This window comes from Rousettus aegyptiacus, unplaced genomic scaffold (genome assembly GCF_014176215.1).
Source record: "Rousettus aegyptiacus isolate mRouAeg1 unplaced genomic scaffold, mRouAeg1.p scaffold_m13_p_7, whole genome shotgun sequence".
NCBI lineage: Eukaryota > Metazoa > Chordata > Mammalia > Chiroptera > Pteropodidae > Rousettus > Rousettus aegyptiacus.
The window spans coordinates 44826464-44852927 of record NW_023416310.1 but is presented as its reverse complement, the minus strand read 5'-3'; the positions used below and the strand labels follow the sequence as shown (position 1 = coordinate 44852927).

The 26464-nt window shown below is 38.4% G+C and overlaps 1 protein-coding gene across 15 annotated transcripts in view; it reads left to right on the top strand.

The window, feature by feature from the left end:
- Positions 1-26464, top strand: part of AAK1 (AP2 associated kinase 1) — a 151884-nt gene that overhangs the window by 102636 nt on the left and 22784 nt on the right. For 6 of the 15 annotated variants that reach the window (XM_036224965.1, XM_036224970.1, XM_036224964.1 and 3 more), the window contains exons 11-17: positions 2709-2863; positions 3811-4124; positions 6969-7265; positions 11186-11418; positions 12712-12887; positions 14340-14444; positions 19832-19927. In XM_036224965.1, coding sequence (XP_036080858.1) covers positions 2709-2863; positions 3811-4124; positions 6969-7265; positions 11186-11418; positions 12712-12887; positions 14340-14444; positions 19832-19927 — 1376 coding nt within the window. The remainder of the gene's footprint in view (positions 1-2708; positions 2864-3810; positions 4125-6968; positions 7266-11185; positions 11419-12711; positions 12888-14339; positions 14445-19831; positions 19928-26464) is intronic. The other 9 variants (XM_036224969.1, XM_036224972.1, XM_036224975.1 and 6 more) reach the window with 5 other exon arrangements.

Below are 26464 nucleotides of genomic sequence, written 5' to 3'. Positions count from 1 at the left end.
CCCTAGATGGGAATATGTGAATTTTAATAGAACAGTAACCTCTACATTAAAAAAAAAAAAAAATTCTTGGATATTTATAAAATAGTTGCTGATGTGGCTCTAAAGTAAGGAGACTTTGGAGCAAACTATATCCATTTTGTTACTTTATAGACTGTTTATTTCTTATATAAGTCTGTCATGCTCACCTCTGGGTATTCCTTTTGGGACTGATTTAATAGCTTAGTATTTTGGATTTATGACCATCTGTACTAGGCCCAAACATTGTATGTACCGAGGCTAAGCAAGGATCCATTCCCACAAAGCACACACATAAAAATCGTAATAACAACTAATATTTGAGTAGTCCTCTTGTAAATGTAGAGAACAGTACTTACATCATAAGGCAGATATGAACATCAATTGCATCAATGATTGTGAAACTTTTATAGACCGTAGAGTGCCCAAATTTTCAGTTTGTATGGCTCTCAATAATGCTGCAAGAATACGCAGGCCTTACAGCCAAGAGATTTGGGTCTGAGTTGTCTTGGCTATAATTTACAATGATTTCATGTGCAGTTTCATATTTGCTCTCTGATTTTGACAGGCAGGTTTTTCTTTCTAACTCTCTTTTAAAGTGGCCACTATTCGATGAGGTATCATCTATACCACATACCATACTAAATACTTTACATAAATAAGATGACTTTTTTCCTCTTAAAACAAACTCACGAGGTTGTTGTTATTTTCATTTTACAGATGAGAAAATAGACTCAGAATTGTAAGTTGGCCAAGGTAGTCAATATACGCTTAGTAAAAGAACCAGACCTTCAGCATCCCTACTTTTTCCACTCTGTATGTTAAGTGATTTGCCCGAAGTCACACAGATAGGACAACTTAGAGCCAGATCTCCTGGCTTCAAGGTCTATATTTTCTCATAGCCTATCGAGGCCCATACAAACTAACATTTTGAGCACTCTACATTTTATGAATGGTTTCACAGTCATTGATGCGTTCGATGTTCATATTTGCCTCATGATGTAGGTATTATCTTCTCCATTTTACACATAAGGGACCCAAGGGTAAAAGAGGTTAAATGACATGCCCGTTACCACACAGTTAGTAGATGCGAGCTAGGGCTCAAATATAATTTTCTTTGACTCCAAATCCCAGTGTCTCTAAGATTTCAATCACCCTTAGGAGAAGTCCAGTGCGGAAGTTTTTAACATTTGGTTTTCTATAGAAGTCTGTTCACCTCTCTTACTCTTGGCTTTATTTTTCTTACACCTTTCTCAACATCTGTCCCATTTCTCTTCCTACCTCTCCCAAGTTAAGCCTCCCCAAACATGATAGCTTTTCTATTATGCGTTCTTCCCCCAGTACAGGAGCATACCTCTGGGAGGATGCCAGTGAAAAATCTCAGGGTCCAGAGTGGACATACCTTGGAGGGATGTCACAGGGATGGACACAGGGTCAGGTTTTTTTTTTGCTTTCTGATTTGTATTTCATGCAGGCTGTGCCAGATGTATTTTGGAAATATTCATGAAGCTTGTTTGTTTTGGCCTTAACGTCAGCTATGCTCCCTAAAATGCCTTTTCAAAGTACAGTCACACCGATTTGAGTTAGGTCGTCACCAGCTGCCAGGACCGCTCTATGTGAATGGAAGTCACCACCTGAGCTTTGGCGCCATCACAAGAAGCAAGCCGACCTGTACTAATTTGGATTAGATTTGGTTATGAGTTGCAGAAAGTCCAAAATGACAGTGGCTTATATAAGATAGATAACTGTTTTTTTCTCTCAAATAAACAGAGTCCAGGGCTCTGGACAGGGCAGTTCTATTCCATGAAGCCCTCAGGCACCCACGCTTCTTCAGGCTCACCACTCTACCGTTCCCATGGTTATGGCCATGACTTCATGGACCATTATGGCAACATTCTTGCTCCAAGCAGCAGGATCGAGATATGGCCAAAGTAGAAGAGAGACGAAGGGCATGCACCAGTTATTTCTTAAGGTTTCTAGAAACTGCCACATAAGAATCTGCTTACATCCATGTAAGGCCAAAACTTAGATACATGGCCGTACTTGATTACAAGAGAGACTGGGCAATGTGATTTCTATTCTGGGTGACGCTATGCCCATCTAAATATTATCATGAAAAAAAGCAAGTATGTATATTAGAGAAAATGGAGGTTTTGTCACACTTCCCAAATCCATTATCTTGAATTATGTACTACTTCTAGTTGTCCTATTAGATCAGCTCACTTGCATACTTTTTATTGTAGAGATACCATTTTGACAGCTAGTTCTAATCAAGTTTGAGGTCCCTTTACATCTGAAAACCACCTGCTTTAAACTCCATTTTGCATCATCACCCAAGTGTATTCTGGGAAATCCTAGGAAGTATTAGGTAAAAGGGTCCCAAGGTCAAATAAGTTTGAGAAACATTGCATTCTATACAGTGCCATCTTTGAAGTTCTCCATATGGACTCACAAATGAAAAGTTTTGTTGGTAAAAAGTCCGCTAAATATTTTGATCAGTATGTTAAATTTATTTACCCATGAAAGCGTTACTTATAACATCTAGTAACACATAACATCCTCTGGGAAATGCCGATTAAGCAGATCTGGAAAGTTTGGATGAGCGTGAAGGGGAAAGCTAATCCATCATGTACTCTGTCTGCCCCTCCCCACACTTTAACATGAATCTTTGTTTTTTTCTTTTTCTTTTCTAGACTGACAGATCCCATCCCCACCACAGAGACTTCCATTGCGCCCCGCCAGAGGCCTAAAGCAGGGCAGACTCAGCCGAACCCAGGAATCCTTCCCATCCAGCCAGCCCTGACACCTCGCAAGCGGGCCACGGTTCAGCCCCCACCTCAGCCTGCAGGTCAGTTACTAAGGTGGTTGGAAACTTGGTATACCTCTTTGTTATCCTGGACAATAGAGAAGTCTTGGAAAGCGTGGCTTTGCTTCAGGGATGGAATACAGAGGCACATAAAGAGTAATGGTTTTCTTTGAGGAACGAGAGGTGAGCTGCCATTGAAATTATACAGCAAGAGGCCAGCAAAAGGGGATGCCTGTCATTGAATCTGCAGGGGCTCTCCAAGATCTCTGAAGCCTGTTGTCTCTATTTTTTCTGGTCTTGGACCAGATTTGATGGCTTGGTACATTTATCCCATACCTACCTCTTTATTTCATTGACTTCTCTTTGCCTTTAAAGAAGCAAAAGTCACCTCTTGTTGACATACAGAAATTGTTTCTTTAATGGTGTCTCGTAAATTATCTGTCACCGTTTTGGTATTCTTTTTCTAATGAAGTGATTGAATTCAGTTTCATAAAGAAGATTGATCCAAATTATTAAGTAACTTGAATGCAGCCGTCACTTCTACCAGCAATATGCTTTTGGTGAATTCAGTGACAGTCTACCTACAGCCAGGCATCCAGACTGGGGTTTTGTAACCTACATGTAAAACGTCAAAGAATGCTTTTCTACAGCGTGCCAACAAGTATAAAGATAGGGTTTATATATAGAAGCATCAAAGGCCAATTGAATTTGTAGATATTCAGGATGCTGACTAAAGGAATAATTGACTAAATGGAATGGTGAATAAGAGGAGACTTTCTGAAGGAGGCAAGCATCAAATCTTGTTTTGAAAAATATGAAGCATGTAGTTTAGCAAAAAGGAAAAACTTTCCAGGTGCAAAGATAGTGAGGAGCACAAGGATCTTGAGATTATCTGTCCATTTATTGTCCCCTTTCTTGCTCTGGCAAGAAAGTAAGTCAGTTTTATCTAAGAGTTTTGAGCCCTTATATGGAGTTTATTCTCATTGCAGGAGCCAGCAATCAGCCTGGCCTTTTAGCCAATGTTCCCCAACCAAAAACCCAGCCTGCACCCAGCCAACCTCTACCACAGTCTCAGCCCAAGCAGCCTCAGGCTCCACCCACCCAACAGCAGACACCTTCCACTCCAGCCCAGGGTGTGCCTACTCAGGCCCAGGCCACACCGCAGCACCAGCAGCAACTCTTCCTCAAGCAGCAACAACAGCAGCAGCAGCAGCAGCAACAGCAACAGCAACAGCCACCGCCGCCACCACAGCAATCAGCAGGCACATTTTACCAGCCGCAGCAGCAGGCCCAGGCTCAGCAGGTAAGGTGGTCAGTCTGACCCTTGCTTTGCATTTGTGAGTTGTCACTGAAAAGGCCCATTAGGTACAAGAATTCACTTTGGGAAGACAGCCATTACTCATCATTGCTTCCCCCAGACATAGATACTGTCAGGTGTTGTGGAGTGAAGCGGTCACTGGATCACTTATACCCCTTTCACCATTCTTCTCAGGCCATGGGAAATTCTTCACCTGACTGAGGAACCTCAGGGAGGAAGCTAAGTTTTAAGGACTCTTTTTTTTCTTTTTTCTTTGTCTGACGTAACTACGATAGCATTATCATGCTGTAACAAAATAATATAATTTCTAACCAAATATACAGTAGGGTTCAACTCTTTCTCATGTCTCTTAATTTAAGAGATCCACATATTGTATTTAGTTTTGATATTTGTTCATGTTTTTTACTATGAACACATTCATTTTATAACAATGAATATATCTCTTATCTTTTAAATCCCCTTTTAACGATACATGCCCTCTCCCTCTTTTTTCCCCCTTTTTGTCACTTATTGTTTTGAAGAACCTGGGTCTCTTGTTCCATAGAATTTTCCACATTCTGGACTTGGCTGATGGCATCCCTGTGGTGGTATTTAATGTGTTCCTCCATCTCTTGTGTAAACTGGTAATTTCCTGAGGCTTGCTCAGTATTCGATTCAGTTTGATTGTTCTTTGTTTTTCCAGTTATATCACACCAGGAGCATATAATGTCTGGTTGTCCTCTCTTTTAATAATATTAAGCTCAATCAGTGAGTTTGGTGTTGTCCATCCGATCCATTCATTTAATGTTCCCCAGCAGCCTTGCAGCCATTGCTGGTCATTTCCTAAGTCCATTAATTCATTAGGGATGGCAAAATGGTGATATTCTAGCATTCCTTCTTCATTTAGGGGCTAGAATTTTTCTGTGAAGAACTTTTTTTTCATCAACTATTTCATTATCCTGAGGTACTGTTTGTACAGAAAAGGCAGAAAAAAAATACACGATTCTTTATCTATGTTTACCAGTTTTCAGAATGAGTTTGTTCCTAGTATCCAGAGGTGGACCAAAAAAAACTGAGGTTTTTGTTTTGTTTTAGTATTATGATGAACTCATGGATCTTAGGATATTTGATATGTTTCCATACATTGTTTTTAAAATATTTGTTTATTTTGATGCTCATGTTGTCCCAACTTTGGCCAGTGGAAGTCTCTTCAAATTGACTCCTGGGTCCTTTGGCTGTAACTCTAGTAGTCTTTATGGTTTCCTTGCTCTTTGGTGTAACAAGGTGTTCTTGCTCTTTGGTGTTCCCAGCTTATGCTGCCCTTGACCTAGAATCAGCCATTTCTCTAAGGAGCTCTGTTTCCTTTTCATGGAAATGGTATTTAGAGACCATAGTCTTGGTGCTAGAGGTACTCATTTGCTAATGGATTAGTTGTGTTTAGACCTTTTAAGTGGACAACTAGGAAATATATTTTGTTTTGTTAACAAAATATACACCATGAATTCAAATTTTTGTTTCTAATTCAGACGTATGATTACAAGATTTTTATGTAACTTCTTGGATTTTATCTTTGTATTTTTCTCTTTTGGAAATCTTGATTACTAGCAACATTAACATTCCTCTATAGTTTCAAGATATTATGAATAGGATTACCGAAAATAGTTTAAGATTTCTTTGCCCTTTTTACCCTTAGAATTTTTAACACACTATTTTCTGGTGAGTTTTGGTTATTAATTTGATGCACAGATTTCTTTGCTTCATTTTGCTTTTGATTTTTAATTGTTTTTTAAATTTTTCTTTAATTTTGTTTTTATGAGTATGTGAAACATTTACATAGTTTCTAAGTCAAATCTGCATAAATTCTATCCCTTCATCCCATTTATAGAGGTAGTCTTCATTCCTATTTCTAACTCGAGAGTGTTCCCTTTTAAGAATATATAGCATAGTTTATTCAATCACTCCCCTGTTGATAGACATTTAGTTGTTTCCAGCATTTTGCAGTTATAAATAGGCAGCTATTTACTGACATCTGCTTCTTTACTAACCCTTTAATTTTGTCCCAGTAGGCAAACAATATCCTCTCAGTTAGCTCTATAACAAAGTAACAGAACTTAGGATGTTCAGAGACAGATCTTGACTTTTGTTCATCAGTAGACCCTTGTATGAGCTCTATCTGTGTGCCTAGCACATAGTCCTTAGCAGTGGAGAGTAGCAAGACATATAAGAAGTTTCTCTATTTTTAGGAAGTTTACAAGAGAATATAACTTGAAACAATTTATTACCAACATAAAATATTATTAAGTGTAGTAGAGTATTCTGAATATTTTGAATGCTTAAAGATAATAAAGATAGAGCTATTGGGAAATAATTTTCAGAAAGCGATGACTTAATAATAGCTGGATTAACGTTTAGGTTATTCTTTTTGTTGTCGTTGCTTCATCCTGTTCCTGCAGGGAAGCATTTTAATCTTGGCTACTTCCAAATCCCTTTTTAAGAGGGATTACTTCTATGATGGAAGATCATTTGTTAGCTTCTGCTACACTCCAGCATGTGGAGTCACAAGATGTGTAGTCATATGGATACTCTCAGGAGAGGCATAGAAGCCTGCCCAGAAGCCATTCTGCCGTGCAGGAGGCAGCACAGTGCAGTGGGTGGAGCCCGGCAGTGTAAGGTGCTGCTCTGTTTGTTCTGATGCCCACAGGTTCCCCTCATGAGTTTCAGGCCAAGCTAAAAGACTCTGCCTACCCTTGCCTTTGGCTTCAGCACTGGTCTTAATTGAGACATCCAGAATGTCATTCTGAGACAGGCTTCTGTTCGCCTCCTCGTTCCTTGACACTTTCTCCTACTCAGTTTCAGGCAGTACACCCAGCAACCCCACAACCCACCATTGCCCAGTTCCCTGTGGTGTCCCAGGGAAGCTCTCAACAGCAGCTGATACAGAACTTCTACCAGCAGCAGCAACAGCAGCAGCAGCAACAGCAGCAGCAGCAGCAGCAACAGCAACAGCAGCTGACCACAGCCCTGCATCAACAACAGCTGCTGACTCAGCAAGCTGCCTTGCAGCAGAAGCCCACCGTGGCAGGAGTACAGCAGCCCCAGGCACAGCCGGCCGCAGCCCCACAGCCACCCCCTGCCCAGGAGCCAGCGGTAAGCATCAGCCAGGGCTCAGAGCGCAAAAGTGGAAGAGGAGCATGCAGTAAGGACTTGGAAAGGAGGTAGTAGCAGCTCGCGTTGTGGCCTCTGGACTAGGGCTAGGTTGCTTCCCCACCCCGTAGTTAAAATACATGATCTTTTTTTTGATATATCCAAGAATGGAATGAAGTATTCTATAGATGTTAGAGGTTTTTTTAAAAAGAAAGATTACTAATGAAGGTGAACAGTCTTATTTATCACTTTGATATTAGGCTGGCAGAGTGAGCTGTTTATTCTCTCTTGTGTTGACCAGTCAGAGATGATAGTAGAATTAGAGTTATTTCCTTTCCCTTCTTCAAGGGGAGGTTTGACCACTGTGGCCTTTTCAGGCTTTGGAGGTTCATGTGAGCTCCCACTATTACCTTGAGTCCTGACAGTGTTGTGTTAATTCTTTGTCTTGGACAACATTAATAACCACTTCAATTAAGTCTACCATACAGCACCCTTCAAGGGCCTGCTTGCCGGGGACCATTTGCTATACATAGCCTAATCCCTCTGGACACCAGAGCACCTGAGTATTGTTTGAGCAATCTTGTCAGTTTGGAAATTAGGCATGTCCACTTTTAGATGTTGGCTGAGTGTAGCATCAGAATCTCAGCATCCTCTCCTGATCGAACTCTGCTGTTTCAGCATCCTCAGGCACATTGTGTTTTGGCCTTTAATAAGTGCCCTTAATTCTGTACTCATAGTTTTCTGAGTGATAGTGATAGATAATTTTATAGTGATAGAAAAGACATTTTACATACACAGCCAGTAGAGTATCACAGCTACCCTTATTCCCAGGGAAGTCCAACAACTAGACGAATGAAGGAAAAGTAAGAAACCATCATTCTGAGGATTGATTTCTAATAGAGGTTTGTTGCCTGTCTTAAACTAGGAAATCTGCACCTTTTCAAAAGGAAGCAGTGCTGGAGATAGATTGCCTTCTTTAAGTCTAAGTGTGTGTTCACTGTCTTTACACCTTCATTTCTGAAACAACTCCGTTTTCCTGCAGGTGTGTAGTAGACAGCTACTCTCTGTTTTTAACAAGGGATGAAGTTCCTCTTATTAAGGGAAAAGGGTTTTTAAAAAATTATTGTATGATGCAACTAGTTGAGATATTAATTATCTAGTCCAGTGTCCTTGTTTAATCGAATTGGAAACTGAGGCTCAGGCTAGAAAGTCATTACTCAAGACACAGACTGGCGGCAGCTAGCTGGAACAAGAACAGAGAATCCCGATTTGTGTTTAGAGTTAACAACAAATGCTCATCCACAGGGGTGAAATGACCAACTGCCACTGACTACACTTCTTACGAAGTTCTCTCTACTTTCCCTGGACAAAAGTGTCTACTCTCTCGGGAATGATTTACGAACCTCCTCCATGTTCCTTGGGTGAAACAATATTTTGAGCACTTTGTTCAAGGGTAGTTGATTGAGGGGATGGCGAGGGAATGGGAGCAGAACACACTTATGCCAGGAGCCAGAGAGTTTCCCAGCTTTGACGAGCCCTTTCTTCGATGACCTTTGGCAGGACTTACCTAGGGAAGCGAGCAAGTGAATGTACAGTATACACCGCAGCCATCTTAAAGCAATAATCTCCAAAGGAAAATGGCTGTATGCCATAGATGTTTATGGCCATCCTATTAATAATAGCCAAAAGAATGGAAGCGATATTAATTGTTCAAGAAACCAACTGCAGCCATTAAAAAGTCTGTACATGGTTATAAAGTCTGTACAACAGAATGAAAACACTCATGAGATAATGTTAAAAGAGATTTGAAATTATGGGAAAAGAGGCTGATAAATATTAAGACACCAAAAAGGTAAGAACGTTTGTATTTGAGTGGTGAAATGGAAGTCTGGGGTGGCTTTTCCCCCTTTTGTCTGCATTCTTACATTCCCAACGTGATTGTACTCCTTTTATAATTATATATTTTGTTTTTTAAACAAATCTTTAGCAAGACAAACATCTGAGTGTGCTTTCCTGAACTGTAGTCAAGAAATATGAATTCTGCCCCCAATTGACCCCATGACCTTGGGCAAGCACTTAGTCTCAGGGCCTTGGTCTCATCTACTTTGAAAAGAGGGACCTGGAATCCATGTTCTCTAAGGTCCCTTTCAACTCTCACGTTATTAGATTTTAAACTGAAATAAAACTATCTGCCAGACATGGTTGTCTTGAAAAGTAATAACCAGGCTGTAGCCGGTTTGTATTAGTAAATTGCTGTGATACGGTAAGGTGTCCTTGTGATGGAAGCATGTTTCTTAGTGTGCTGCACACACAGGTACCTTTTCTAGGTAAGAGGAGGGGAAGTATTCTCCAGGTAGCCTAGACTCTTCAATTAAAGACTCAACAGTTGAGTCTTTAATTGAGTCTCAACAGTAATGAATGTTTTAAACTCCAAGAAATAAGCAAATCTAGTTCTGTCCTTAAAGCTTTTCTGACCCCTGTAGGTTCTGGCTTTAGGCTGCCTCTTGCAACCCTTAACCCCTGAAGTCGTGTGGAGCTGGAGCTCTGGTCTTCTTCACAGAGCACTCTGCTTCTCCTTCAGAGATGTAGTCAGCTGCTTTACCCTCTAAGCATAGTTTGATACTAGAACCTTATATTGTATCATTCACCCTATTGATGAAATGCCTGTGTACTCACACATGCAAATAGCCTGTCTCAACAAAATTCAAAGTCTGAGTTACTATAAGGACAGAAAATCCCAGGCTGTCTGCATCTTGGCCCAAGTAGCTGGACACTGGTTTCCCTAACCTCTTTGAAGGCCTAGACTTAAAGACACAGAATGTGGGGCCTGAGCTGCAGCATGAAGGGGCAGCTCTAATCTGAGACCAGAGACTGAGGCATTTATTATTCTAAGTCACTTTATCTCTAGATTGATAGGATTGAAGAAAAGTGTTAGATGACCTCTTAACTTTATTTGTTGGTTTTTTTGAAGTAGCACTTTGTAGACTGTGACTTACGCTTCAAGACAACCATGTGGCCATAAGGGTGTGGCTGCAAGGGTGTTCCCATATGTTTGTTTTTCTGTGGTGACAGTTTGTCCTGCCTTTTGAAATTGGCCCACATCTCAAGGGTTTTTGTGTTATTAGCTTAATTATCAAGGGCTTTTATTTTACGTTTTGTTTTGTTTGTTTTTCAATTACAGTTGACATTCAGTAATCACCAAAGGCTTTTAAATTTTTTCTTCCTTATTATGTTCTCTGTCTGGTTCTTTAATGCCATTTCCAAACTGACAGTTGGAACTAGTTGCACTGCCCAGTGCTGTCCATTTTCTCAGGGGTTGCCACAGAAATCTTATAGACCCATCTTATCAATGAAATAAAGAGTGTTAATGACAAAACAAAAAAAGCACTACCATTTATTAATCACAGTGGAATTCTTATTCCCAACTAGTAGTCTGAGAGCTGTCAGAGAGTGAGTTTTCTCTCAGCAGAAATCATTTAGCTCAAAAGTGTTTTAGATGTAGGTGTGCCTTCATTGGCTTCTGACAGTCGTTAAAGGCCACCATTTGGAGGCATTTTGAGCAAGTTCCTATGTGATCCCAGAAGCAGAAAGTTGTCCTTTAGGATGTGTTTTAGATCTTTAGAGCTAGGAATAGCTTCTATAGTCTTTTGCTCTGGGCTGCATTGCTTATAGTTACCCTGTATATTGTTGCTGATGAAGATTAAAGTTTACGTATAAGCACCAGATAAATACTATGTTGGTATCAATCCCAAAGCTGTTCAGACCGTCAAAGCCTAGTTTTTTTGTCTTTCTGGGTATTATTGATAAACTCAGCCTTTGAGCTCCATATTAGTTCAAATGTGGCATTTCGGTTATGCTTATCTGTTTATTTGTTTTCCCTTTTTTTTTTTCTTTGTGGGAACATTTTTCATCTCTTTTCCTAGCAGATTCAAGCCCCAGTAAGACAACAGCCAAAGGTTCAGACCACCCCACCTCCTACCATCCAGGGGCAGAAACTCGGATCTCTCACTCCTCCATCATCCCCCAAGACCCAACGTGCTGGGCACAGGCGGATTCTCAGTGACGTAACCCACAGTGCAGTCTTTGGGGTCCCTGCCAGCAAATCAACCCAGCTGCTCCAGGCAGCTGCAGCTGAGGCCAGTCTCAATAAGTCCAAGTATGTGATGTTTCCCCGTATCCTTCTTTCTTTGTGGACAAGGTCTGCAGTGGGCTGTTACTGTGTGATTCTTTGCATATGTATGTAGATGTGTGTAGATGTTTATATAATGTTACACATCTGTGTTTAATAAGAAACTGAATTTGCCTGTAGTACAAATCCTTATTTTCAGAAATAATTTCCTATTTTCCTCATAGTTTTCATTCTTTCATCCTTTCTGTGCTTTATGGAGTATTTTCTAAACTCTCGATCCAACCAAGTCTCCATGTTGAAAATCTTTTACTGACTTCTCTTTGCCTGTGGGATAATATCCGAACTCACTGGTTAACAAACGCCTGTTGTACCACATTGTTGGACTTACCATTTTCCATCTTCACAAGCACTTCGTTCATCCTGTGTCCTCTCCCTTAACTACGCAGTCCTCTTTGTTAACCGAGGACATGTTAATTTATTCATCAAGATCCATGTCAGAGGTTACCTTTTCTTTGATTCTTTCTCTGGATTGTGATATATAATTTTGTCTGATCCTTATTTTTTAAGCATGTATCACATTGCATTATCATTGTTTATGTGTCTATCTATATGAGTATGTCTAGCTGATCTAGCCTAGAGTTCCTCCAAGACAAGGTTCATGTTTCAACCTTTGTAAATCCAGTGACTATCTCTGTGCCTGATATAAAGTAGATTGCAATGAGTGTGGTGTAGATACCATTTCAGACCCTCGGCTTTTTTGGAACCATACACTCTAAAGTTAAAAATCTCAAGTCATTAGCTAGAGGCAAAAGGTATCAAGAGAGACTTTATAATAAAATTAGGTAATGATACTTAGAAACACAAGGTAGGTTAACTGTCTTTTTTTCTCTTCAACTGCGGTAGTGACCATTGCTGGTGACTCTTAGTTCTATGCATGCCAGATCTTGACAGATGTGAGGCAGCCTGAATATGCATCAGTCCCAGCCTCTCCAGGGTCAGTTATTGTGGATGTATGTTATGGTGGACACCACAGGATGCACAAGCCTTAAAACAAGTTGCTTTGAGATCCTAAATTGAAGAGTTGCAGATGAGACCAGAAATCTAAGCAAGGGATTAAAGAAGTAGTGGGAAATAATGAATCATGACATTTATTTTCTACAGTGGAAAGGCTATTTGCGAAAACTGTCTAGTTGCTGTGGAATGCCCTTTTAGAAAATAACCGTGGAAAATAATGGTTTGACATGGAAACAAATTTGATCTTGAAACAAAGAGAAAATAGGCTGACCCCTTTCAACTTTTATATGTCTTTTTATTTCGTGGGGATGGGAACCTACCTAGGTCTGCAACCACCACTCCATCAGGCTCTCCTCGGACCTCCCAGCAGAATGTTTATAATCCTTCAGAAGGTTCTACATGGAATCCCTTTGATGATGACAATTTCTCAAAACTCACAGCTGAAGAATTGCTAAACAAGGACTTTGCCAAACTTGGGGAAGGTAATTGATGTCTTTTGTGATTCTTGAACCTTAACTCTAGAGGGGTACGCATGTGAAAATGTGAACTGGGGTCTGTCTTTCCCTCAAAGGCTTGATTTTTGAAGTACAAATGCAAATTAATTTTTATTTTTACCAGGATGCTGAAATCTTTTCATCCTTAGGAAGTCCTAGTCTGTTCTGGATATGGTCAAGGAGAATGGGAAACTTAGGAAAGCTTGGGTAACATAGATCAGGATGGTCACTTCTTCGAGGGGTGTGATGGTTCCCTCGTCCTAAGTGGGCTTATTGTCCCAGAAACTTGTAACTGCTTACCCATGAGAATGGGCACTCATGTAACACTGAACCTTTGACTATCAGAATTCTGTATTACTGTTGACTGACCATGGAGAGGAGATCAAAAAAACAGAAAGTGTCATTTCTGCGCTCAAACCCACAAACTGATTTGGAAGGCAGGGCGCGCGCGCACACACACACACACACACACACACACACACACTCTCTCTCTCTCTCTCTCTCTCCCCACCCCCACCCCTTTGAAAACAACAGCATACATCCTGGGAAAATTTTACAATATGATACAGTTTGAAAAGAGTATCTCAGTGTAGACAAGAGCACAGGGTAAAGGAATGATCCGAACCAAGTGAATTATATGAACTTTGACCACACATTTTAGCTTTAACCATGACTTTATAGATACCTTTTAAAAATTCATATTATTTTATCGCCTTTATAAACAGAAGTTAAATAGGGTTTAACTTTCTTTGACAACTCATTGTAAAATTATTTCATTGTTATATGTGCCAGAAATCTAAACTATAAAAGAAATGCCTTTAGGACTGTTGAAAACTAGTATTTTTACACTCGATTAAGTGACCTTCCCAAATATTTTTAAATTCTCGTGTCTATTTTTAATAATTTCCTGCTCTCTTCCTTTTCAGCTGTCGGCTTTCACATTAAGCTGTTGTCATTGTGCTTGTGCCGCACAGCCTCTCACGGCTGCCATCTCCACCAGTCCCCCTTCTCCTTTCTAAAGTGCTTCCAACCTCGAAAACAAATCATCAAACTCATTAGAATTAAATAAAAAGAAATAGCTTTAGGGCTTTAGCTCTAGCGGTCTCTTTGCAGTTATTTATTTACTTTTAATTGTGGTAAAATATAATGTAAAAATTGCCATCTCAACCATTTTTAAGTAGAAGGTTCAGTACTATTGATTACAATCACATTGTTGTGTAGCCAGTCTCCAGAACTCTTTTTCCTCTTGCAAAACTGAACCTTCCATTTCTCAGCCGATCTCTGGGTGATTACAGTGACTAGACAAGGACCTCTGAATGGCCAAGGTGCCTCCACAATGCAGTAAAAAAGGGGTCAAATCTAGAAAGCAGTTCAGAGAGTGCCCTGGGGATACATCATGGGATTCTGCTGGAATGAACTGAATGTTGTTTGTCCCTCCAGGCAAACATCCTGAGAAGCTTGGAGGCTCAGCTGAGAGTTTGATCCCAGGCTTTCAGCCAACCCAAGGTGATGCTTTTGCCACTTCCTCCTTTTCTGCTGGAACTGGTTAGTATCTGACATCAGACATCTGAAACTCAAACTGACTGCTGTCACCTTTACACTGTTTTCTACTCCACAGATAACTCTAGTATGTCAATGAGCCAAAAAGGGGCGTATAAGTTTCTTGATGGTAACTTGTTTTTTCCTGTATTCAGAAGATTTCCAATAAAAAAGATAGCGATAAAGAAAGATCTAGAATTACTTTCAATTGAAATGACAGGATGATCTGGCAGTAATATACAGGATTTGTTCTCTCTATTCCCCAGACATTTTTAAAGCAAGTATTTCTAAATCTGGGAACATCACTCTGTTAATTTCTTGTAATTGCTTAGGTTCTTTGGAATGACTTGAAAAATCCTAAGAATTAGATGTTCTATCCTATATCTGAGATTCTGCTAAGCTGTGTTTTTGTGCATGTGTGTGTGCTTCTAGGGAGAGGGGCTTTCTTTTTAAGTGAGACTTTTTTTAGGGTCTTAGATATCATTGTGAATCTAATGAAACTTATAGATCTCCTCCCTCACAAAAATACACGTAACCGTAATTTTGTGCACAGTGTTAGACTTCAGCTTAAGACTCTAGTGTACATCTTTATCATCATATTTTAAAACCTTTTTTTTTCACTTAATAAATCTGGTATGATTCCCCCACATCATTAAAGAAGCTCCTAAATATAACTTTAAAAATGCCTGCATTAAAAAAATCTACATTAAATTCCTTTAGATGGATATATCTGAACATATTTAACCAAGTACCGTTTTTTTTAACATTACTTTGATGTCAGTGTTTTACTGTTGAAATTTCTCAGCAATGGATGTGAGAAATTGTGAATATATTCTTTGTAGGATATATATTTTAAATATATTCTTTGTAGGATATGGAATTAGATATACTTCTAAAATTTTTATGTTGATTTTATATTGATTAATTTCTGCTTTTAACCTTATATATTCTTCTTTCTTTCTTTAGGTGTGTTAGTAGTTTTTCTAACCTCATAAATTTACTTCTGATTAGAGCTTGGCTGTCTTTCCATAGTATTTAATATATAATGCTCTTTTATTCTTGTTTTATTGATGTTTTTTAAATTGCAGTTTTGATTTCTTCTTTACCCAAGAGTTACCTTGGATATATTTTAATTGCACTGTGATAATATGGCCTATGTAGTTTTTGCTTTGGGGTATTATGAAGGGATTTTCTGTTGTCTAATTTTTTACTCATTTTATAAATGTTCTATGGGAATTTGTGGTTTTTCACATCAATAAATATTAATCTACAACATGATTCTTAATAGAATAGTAACATTGTATTTAACATCTCCTTTATTGAATATTTAGGTGGTTAATTTTTCACTGTATAGTCTTGTAGCTAAAGTTTTATTTATACCCTTTACAGTTTAAGAAAACTTCTAGGAGATTATTTACTAAATCAAAAGATAAGTGTATTTTAAGGCTTTTGATGCCTATTTCCAAATTGCCCTCCAAGAACGCTATTCAAATTTTATTTTGATCAACAGTGAATGATAGTAATTTTCCTGCCATTTCTCCATCCAGCCCAGGTCAGAGGTTGTAGACAGGAAACTTGGTATATTGGCCATTTTTGTTTTTGAGGGAATTTGTACTGTTTGTGTCCTTTGCCTTTTTTTCTTTTTTATGTTTTGTGTTCATTTTGTTTGTATTAATTTGTTTGAACTCTTCGTATGTCATATATTATAAACATTCTTCCCAGTTTGTCATTTGTCCTTCATGAGTATTAATTATCTCCTCTGACCCTCTCAACAGCCCTTTCAGGTTGGTACATCATCTGCACATCAGTTACAATTGAGGTAACGGAGCACAGACTAGTCTCTTTTCCAGAATCACATAGCTAGTCAAGTGGCAGAGCTGGGGCACCAACCCTCTGGCTCCAGAACTTCCTCTCTCAGGATTTCTGCCACATAATGAGGCAAAATTAGTAATATTTTCTTAGAAAATCATCTGTAGTTTAAATTTTTTAAAATAAAATAGAACAATACATTTAAATCTTGTAAATATTTTCTTTTTATATATCAATTTTAATTGCATGTGTTTGTGTTTCTCTTTTTCTTGTTAACTCTAGCTAGAGATTTGCTGTTCTATAATCTTTCAAAGACAACTCTTAGATTTATAAAATCTGGTTTTCTGTCTTGTAATTGTCTTGTAACTTTTCCTTTTATCTTTTTGATTACATTTCCCTATTTTTCTTAGTTTTGCTTTGTTGATAGCAAGAGAAACACATAGTAATATTTTTAAGAATTCTTTTTAAAAAATAATGCAAGCATTTAGAATTTGTCCTCCAATATAACAGTGATTGTAAACCAGCATGAGAGTGAGGAAGGAGGCTAAGTATAATATCCAGAAAGACTTCACAGATATTCCAGTATTCTCTTTTCTTCTCCCTCCAATTGCCTACCCCACCCCAATCTTTGAGGATTATTGTTTTTTTGAGAGTGCTTTCTAATAGGTATCTTTTTCCCTCATAAGAAAAAAAAACTGAAGTTTTAACCATACCGTAAGTCTTCATATGATGTTCTTACTGTTATTATTTTGGAATAGGCATTGGCGTTATTTGGGAGCTATGCTTTTTAATATTACATTGAATTTTTTGTATGTTATTTTTCCTTTTCAGCCTTGTTGTCCGGTCCATGTAATTTTTAAGTTTATTGATATTTTGGTCTGGTTTAAAGTGCTTAACATTTGAAATGCCACACAGTCGACTAAATGTACCAAGTGTGTGAAGCACTGACCATTGTCCTTGAGGTGGAACATCACAATGATTACCAGCTGTGGTACTGAGTGGGTCTCCCCAGAAAGGGGGTCATAGAATAAGCTCTGGAAGAGTCTTTTTTGCTATTGAATCCAGCGTTTAGTACAGTTTGGCTCAGCACAGATTTGCTGAATGAATGAAAAGAGTTGCTTTTTGCCAAAGAAGAGGAGCTTGGATTCACTAGTGTTACTGACTGAGGTCTCCAATCATTTTCCATTCACTCCCAGTTTGAATGCTCAATTCTTTCATGTGCGGTTGTGTTTCGTTGTATGTTTATTTGTGTGAACTCTTTTTTATAGAGTTGTTTTGCTTTTGCCTTTCCCTTTATGCTTACTTTGAGGGTTGTAAATAGCAGTACTTTTGTTTGTTTGTTTTACTGGACCTTGATTAGCAGCTGTAAAAAACACATATTTTAATAAAGTTATGACAGTAATGATAGCGAACATGCATTGAGTACATGCTACATGCTAAGTCTACTAGATAAGTGCTTTTTGCGCATTTTCTTAGGTGATCCTCACAACAAACAGCCCACAGAGGTTAAGTAACCTGTCCAAAGCCACAGCTAGATAATGACAGAATAGAGATTTGTATCTGGGCAGCCCAGCTCAGAAACTATAGTCATAACCACATCTCAAGAATCTTATAAATCAGCGACACTATGCTTTTACAAACATTATTAAGGACGTTTGGTATTTTCCTTTCTTTCTTGTTTATGATGTGAATGTTTTTGTTATTTTTTTGTTTTGTTTTTCGGTGACATCTTCATGTTTTACAGATGAAAGAAAATTAAATCTAAATCCCAGAAATTAATGTGTTTTCATTTGTACAAAGTACAGGATAGCACCATTTTTTCTACAAGTTTTCTAATCAAGATCAGACCATTTGTTCACTGATTTAAAACTTCTGATGGACCAAGGGAGGAAATAATCAGGAAATCTGGTAATGAGTCAGGGAGGATGGCTCAAGAGTTATTTTAAACATGTTTCGGTGAAAGCTGCAAAAATGTCGATGAACTATGTCCATACATTGGAGATAGACATTTAAAACTTGACCTTGTGCCTCTTTATTTAAAATATTTTTTATTATATGCATTCCTTTGTGAAATTTTGGAAAAATGACTAAAAGCTCAAAGAAGTAAGATAAAAGAACTCATGACTCCACCCCAAGAGGCAAGCATTGCTGACATTTTACAGTATTTATGCCCATAATTTTATTTCTACGTATATACTTTTTTCAAAAATGAATTATACTATATATTCAGTTTCATAATTTGTTCTTTTTCCTTTAATGCATTTCATTGTATCTCATTTAAAATATTTCAGAAACTTAAGAGCAATGATTTTACATTTCTCTTCCTCCATCTGCCTTTAAAGAAGCTTAGTTAAAAACCCACTTTAATAACTTTCTCAAAATGACAGAATTATTGAGCTTGAGATCAGATTAGTGGATTCCAAGAGATAGGGACAGGAGTAAAGAATGTGTATGACTCTAAAGGAGTATGTAGAGGGAGTTCATCTGTTTGATGGAACGGTTCTGTATCATTGTTGTGGTGATGCTTAACCTAATCTATACATAGGGTCCAACTGCAAGGAACTGTAATTACATGGACTCAAATGAGTGCATGTGAAAACTGAATAAAGTCTAATTCACAATATTATAACAGTGTCAGTGCTACTGTACTACAGTTGTAGAAGATCGTACCATAGAGGGAAGCTGAATGGTTCACAGGATTCTATATATAGTAATTTCCTATGATTCTATAATTATTTGAAAATGAAAAGCTTTTTAAAAATATACTCTATAGAAGGCAAAATGAGATTTTAATTAATGAACAATCTGAATATTAAAATGCAGTGTAAAGAATGATTAAAGTAGAAACTAGGAATTCTGGATTCAGATCCTGGCTCTGCTGGTGGACCTCTGGCTAACCTCTTCTGGGCTTTATTTTCTTTTCTGGAAAATAAGAAAATTGTGCTAGAAAATCCTAAGATCCCTTTAAGCTCTGATATCCCTTAGGATGTATAAATTTGTGTGACTCTTTAAGTTTGCCAAATATAGAATGAATGCCAACAGCATGTAAGAAGTAGTCCAGAGGTTAGGGCTTGTCTAACTTTGCAGTAGGCAAGAAGTCTCTTCCCTGTTGGTGTGTCTAGCACTATATTAGACATTTCGTGATACAATGACAGCAAGAGGGTAATGGGTACATAGGAAGTACCTATAAATATGTGCTACATTACAAAATAGTGTTTGTTTACATGCCAAAATGTGTGCTATGGACAGTAATTGCTATAGGAATTCTGAAAGAGATCACTGTGGGCTTTCATTTAAGGAAGATGTGGAATTTCAGATGTGCGAATGTCCTAGTCTTATCATTAATTGTATCTTAGAGAATGTTGCAAGGACCAGATTTTATGTCTCATATATACTTTGCCGTCACACTGGATTATATCCACTCATCTCTCTATTCTACCTCTAAATTTATGCTTACTCTATAATTTGAGGTGTTGGCTTAATAGATGGTAAATTCATCTAGATTTACTTGATATTTTCTGCTTTTCTTTTTATTTCTCTCTCTCTCTCTCTTTAACCCTTCCTTCCCCTCCAAACAACTCCAGCTGAAAAAAAGAAGGGTGGGCAGACTGTGGATTCTAACCTCCCACTTCTAAGTGTATCTGATCCTTTCATTCCTCTTCAAGTACCTGATGCACCAGGTAGGTAAATACAACTGATCTCAGGTTAAGCAACTTGATTCTCCTGTCCCAGGGTCTCTTGAGAATTGTTTTAAACACTTTTTGAAAATGATCTGATTAGTTCAATATGAGTGTAACAGTATGGGATGGGGACCTATAAGCATGGGATAGAACAGAATGCTAATAATGGTTATGGTATGATAATTGGATGATGGGCGACTTCCTGTCCAGTTCCTATTTTCCTATAATATGCTTTTACTTTATAATATAAAAATACATAATAAAAGTTGATAGGTGATACAAGTCAAGAGACCTGTGTTCCTTTCCTGGCTTTTCCACTACCTAAAAACCTTGAGGTCTACCATATCTTGGTTTTTAAGTAAATAGTCTAAAAAAGTAAGAAATGGTTAGTGTGTTCTGATTGACACAGCTTTTGAAACATAATTGAATGCTTTCCATTTGGAATTTATGAATGCCAAAGAGTTCTCTTCCTGCCCCCCTCATCCTTTTGGGGGAAGGGAGAGCATGATGTAAGGAACAGAAGTTGCCCCTTCTCATCTCTATCAGTCTCTTTCAAACAGCAAATAAATCCAGCTCCTTAGAAGCATCTGGTGGTAATTTTGCTTTTGATAGTCTTCCTTTTTTCCCCATTTGTGGTCTTAAACTGATAGGATTCGCTGGGTTTTTCTTCCTTCCTAAAATGTTAAAGCTATTTGATTGATTGTGATTCTGATATTCATACTCTCTCCCTATGAAGATAGACTGTAGCTATGGTACCAAGACAGTTCTTATTTCTTTAGGAAATTTGTTGACCCTTATAAGGAAGCAAAAACTTGCTTTGATCAGGTAGTATTGTGTAACATTACAGCTTGCTGGACCTGAATGTAGGTCAAAAATATCCAAAACCACTGAGGACTGATTCAGTCTAGGGTAGTTAAAAGGGAGGAAAGGCATCAAATCTCTGTTGCATCCAGGTATGCCTGGCAGTACCTAGATAGGCCAGTTTCAAGAAGGCAAAGGTCTGGGCTGGAAACTCAAGCTGGAGCCCACTGGCCTCTTTTTCCTCCCTGTCGTGGCAGTCATAGGATTAGGCAAGGACAAGGGATTGATTATTGAGCCGTTCTTCCTCTGATACCATTGCCATTCTTACTTTGACACACAGGTTCTTGTAGTACTCTTACCTAGATAGCCCATGGGCCGGGGAAGCTGGAAGGGATGGCCTCTTGGCACAGGTCAGAGCAAGGAGGCCCGCAGGCAAGTAGCTGTCCTCTGCAGCTGTCACAGGGGCCCTCTGGATCAGGGGTGAGGAGCTTGGCACATGTGCCAGATGGCGCAGGATATCAACTCCTAATTGTAGAGATAAGTTTTGAAGGGTTGTGAAAGTGAGCTTGGGGGCCACTAGAGCCATCTGGCTGCCATCCTGTCTTATTGTCATTATTACTACCTCCTGGTCCTTCATATTTCTCTCATTCTCATTCCTATTAAAGTGTTACTGGTGTACACTTTAATACCAATTAAGTCATGACTCCCCTTTTGGGTTTTGATGGAAAATATATTAAAATGGAACATTCTGGTAGAGACTTCCAGGAGTGTCTTATTGCTCTCTGATCTGTCAGCCCAGACTTATCTTTTAAAAACATGAATCAGAACCTAAATGTCATTGCTTTTTGCTCCAGTTAATTCCCATATCACTGAGCATAAAATCTAGACTACTTATCATGACCTACAGGCCCTAACTAATCTGGCCCTGGGGTACTCCCCTAACCTGAGCTCATAGCATTCTTCTTCTCAGTCTTCCTTCTAACTGGCTAAGCTTATTCCTACCTCGGGGCCTTTGCACTTACTGTACTCTGCCTGGAAGGCTTTTCTTCCAAATCTTGTCTTGCAACATTTAGGTCTCACCTTAAGTGCCCTCTTCTCAGAAAAGCCCAGTATGGTCCCACAGGCACTCTCAGCCACACCCTCTGGCTCTTTTCTTCATAGCTTTTATCATGACCTGTCTGTTTTTATTTGTTCCTTGTCTGACTCTCCACCAGAACAGAATGTCTTTGTCCTGAGGGAGAGACCTTGCTGTCTTCTTCACCACTGTATTGCCAGTGCTGAGAATACTGCCCAGGGAGAGTTAGCAAATTCAATGAAATTTGCAGATTGGGTGAAAGAATGAAGTAAAACCTGAGGCTGAAAGGCTTTTGGAGGTTCCATTACCTCCCATTTCTGTCCCAACTCCCGAACACCAGACTGCTGGCTTTTAGAGCCTTCCATCTGTGCCTCTGCCAAGCCCCAGCCAGGCCTCCCACTTCAAGAGTATGTAAATGAAAGCATAGCCCACAGTGTCAGGAAGCTGTCAAACTCTGGGATGATTATTAGTAGCTAGGCTCAGCAGATCCTTCAGCTCCTTTCATTGTACCCTCCAGAATCTGAGCTAAGTATATGGCGTGTTAACTACTGTATCTTTGATTATTTTCTTTATTTTAATGTTTAGCTTATAGCACCATTCAGTTACATAGTTTCTTTATCCAAGGCCCCTATATCCTTCCTTAGTGTCTTGAAATGCCTGAGTGAGGAAAGAACTGAGAGTTTAGGGTCTCTGGTACTTCCGAAAACTGCAAATCTATCTCCCCTACCTTCTGCCCCCTCATAACAACCAATTTGTCACTACCTCCAGGCCACTATTGGCACCAGTCAGATTTTTTGGTTGGTTATTGTGTTTTCCATACATGCTTACCTCCACACTCAGCCTTCCCAATGATAAGAATCATGAAATCTTAGTCTCCTGACAAATATGTACCTTTAATGACTTAGCATTTTATTTTATTCTTTGATCCTACAAATAATACTGAGTGGTGGGTATGTCAGGTCATATCTCATTTTCCAGGGGAGGAAATGAGGCCTTGGCGCAGTTGTGACTGCAGTTCCACACATTCATTTTCATGGCCCGTACCCGCCAAGCCGTTGTTAGGATAGTTCCCAGATGAGTAAAGCCTTTGACTGGAGAACTGTATTTAAGGTTTAGGGAAACACGAAAATGGATTTGAACTTGTAAGACCTGGGTTTCTGCTACTTAGTAGCTAGGTGATTTTGGTCAAATCACTTAAACTCTGTTTTCCTCAAAATTGGTGATACTAAATCCTGTCTTTTGGAGGGACTCGTAAGGTTCAGATGAAGTCATGTATCTGAAATTGCTTTGTAAACTTTAAATCAGTACGAAGATAGGAAGTGTTTTAACAATTTTGGTTCTGTATCCTAATTCCCAGTAGCGCAGTCCTAGTTATCATAAAGTCTTAGACAGGGATATTTTGTTCTTCTAGAAATTAAACTTGCTCTAAATTAGGCCTTTGACCTTTGCACAACTGACAGACACTGAAGTAGACATCCTTGATATAATGATTGTTAAACTCTGGATAAAAGGACACTGGAGAATTGGTTTGTTTGTTTTTTTTTTTAAGGAACATTTTTATTTTCAAAGCATCATAAAACAAATTTTCTTAGAAAATCTGGTGTAAAAAAAATCACAGCCCTGAGCATTTGTGTGCTCATGAAGCTGCCAAATGAAGCCTAGCTCTAGTGAATCCCAAAGTATTTCATTGATGCTCATATGCTGTGTTCATTTATTTTGCCTTCTGTTTGCATTAGGGAACAGATAAGCTATAGGTGGTACTAAAGTTTTAAAATACGGTAGAAAGGATTGAGGAATTTTCTATGAAAATCGGTGGAAAGATTTACTTTTTAAAAAAAAAATTGTGGTAAAATATACATAACACAAAATTAGTATTTTAAAGTGGACAGTTTAATGACATTAAGTACATTCACATAGTTTTGTAGCCATCACCACCATTCATCCACAGAGTGTTTTTTTCATTTTGCAAAACTGAAATTCTGTACCTATTAAATAATAACTCTATTTCTCCCTCCCTCCAGACTGTAGCAACTATCATTCTATTTTATGTCTCTGAATTTGACAACTCTAGGTACTTTATGTAAATGGAATCATAAAATATTTGTTGTTTTGTGACTGGCTCATTTCATTCAACATAACATTCTCAAAGTTTCTCCATGTCGTACCATACATCAGAACTTCCTTCCTTTATAAAGCTGAATATTCCATTATGTCTGTACCACATTTAGTTTATCTATTCATCTGTCAGGAGACACTTGGGTTGATTCCATCTTTTAGCTTTTGTGAATAATGCTTAATTAAACATGGGTGTGCTAATATTTCTTCAAGACCCAAGGTTATTCGGGTTACATAACAGAAATATAATTGTTGGATCCTTTGGTGATTCTGTTTTTAATTTTTTGAGGAACTGCTGTAGTGTTTTCCGTAGCAATTGAACCTTTTTTACATTCCCACCAGCAGTGCAGAAAAATTTGAGGAAAAGATTTTTATAGCATTTCCTTAATGCTGACTTCTCAACATCAGTGTTCTGTAAGGCTAAGAAAGAATGCGTTAGTTGTCCCATCGGTACCTCTTCCTAGAATTAATACTTTTTTTAAAAAAAAGAATGTCTCTTATTTTATGGCACTCCATCATCTCTTGAAAAGTAGGCAAGAGGATCTGTGTTTTCTTAGTGGTTTGTTTTCAAGACAGGCATTCCTATCAGAGCAATTTTCCCGGCATCTTCCTCACTTCCACCGTCTGTCTTGTGATATTAAAAAGTCCAAGGTTGATCGTAGTATGTGTCTTTACTATTGAAAGTTTATCTTCCAATAAATTCAGTTCTCTGGAATGAACTTGGAATGGGTCATGGTGGTTGACTTTACTTCTAACTTGCAGCTGTCACAGATGGTTTAGTGTCTGGTTTCTCAGTGATAGGAACTATTTAGAATGACTAGATTTTAAAAACAGCATCTCTCAACCCAAGTTTTCAAGGTTTACACCCAAGTCAGGTAGCACGTAAATTTCCAAAGCCGCCAAGCCGTAACAGCCAAATCATCAAGCTCTTCTGTGTTGGTTAGTTCAATCTGTTTTACTCCTTACGTCCATATTCCTAATTAGTATTGGAATGGGCCTACAGCAACTCCTTAGTCTTATTAGCCAATATAAATAGAGACCTATCCTTTCTTCTGATATTTTAAAAGAGAGAAAGCTCACAGCCAGCAGTATATTCTGGTGTCATGCCAGGAAATGGTTTTGTTTATCTAAGCTTAGACTGATTTAAGAAGACTTTATTACCTTCTTGCCTTGTAGTTGATATTTTTAATAACTAAGTCTTGAGAGGAGAAGAATCTGAAATGGATTAATTCCTACCTCCAACTCTAGCAGCTGTTTTCTTCTCTCTTCCCCTCGTCCCAGTGCCCCTTGTGTTTAAGAGAAGAGGGGAATATGCTTTCTCTTACCTCCCTTCTTAATTTTAAAGAACTAACAATCCTCTCCTTTAAAAGCCCTCTTAGGCTCATGGACACGGACAGTGGATTAGTGGTCATCAGAGGGAAGCGGGGAGGGGAGATCAAAGGGGTCAAATATTTGTGATGGAAGGAAATCTAACTCTGGGTAATGAACACAAAATGATATATATACAACGCACTATTAAACAATTCACTTGAAACTTATTTGATTTTGTTAATAATGTCACCCCAATGTTTTAATAAAAAATCATATGTATAAACAAACAAATAAAAGCACTCTTAGTGATCATACAAATTATTAATGTGAATTGCCTGTTACTTTGAGGTTTGGTTAGAAAACAAGCCTTTCTGAATTTGGCATCTTACTCCATCCCCACCTCATTTCATCTCACTACATTACACATACATACACACTTGTACTTTTTAACTCTCTCACATACTTTCTGCTAATAGCTAATAAAATAATTAGATTCTTATTGAAGTACCTGACTTACTCCAGTTGATCCCCCGTTCTCCCCACCTCCCCAATGAAGCCAAAAGGCACAGATATAACAGAGACTACAAGACGAAACTGGTAACAAGCTACAGAGATTAATAAGACACCTTCCCTGCCTTCGGTTGTGTTGTAAGACCGCGAGGGCAGTAAGTGCAGAGTGCTCCCGAAGGTCCCTAGTGTGGCAGGGTGGGAGAGGAAAGGCATAGAGGAGATGATACTTAAGTGACCAACACAAAATGTGGGGGAGCATGTCCATTTTTGACAGCTGAGGAGATAATGTCAGAAGTTAAAGGAACTATCCCAAGGTCACAATCAGTCACTGGAGAGGCTAGAATTTCAGACTCTAAAAGAATGCTAGCCTGAGGTTTTGCAGCAAAATAAACTGTTGTATAAAAAATAAGTAATTTTAGTCCTTTACTTTTTATCCATTGCAAATAGTGTTAAAAGTGCTAAAAGTGAAAGAAGCAAATACTTTTTTTTTTAAGTGAGAAACTTTTTAGGGGAATAAAACAAAAACTAGTGTTCAGAATTAGACTTTTGGAGAAAACCATCTTATTTTCTTCTGTAGTCTGAAAATTGTCAAAGATGTTTTTACACTACCAGATTAATGCTAATGTGATTACACCATATACTTGGTTAGTAGCCTGGGTTTCTCCCCCTGCTGTTGCAAAGCTTCATTTTTCCTTCCTTTCTTCAGTATAAATCAGGTGTAAATG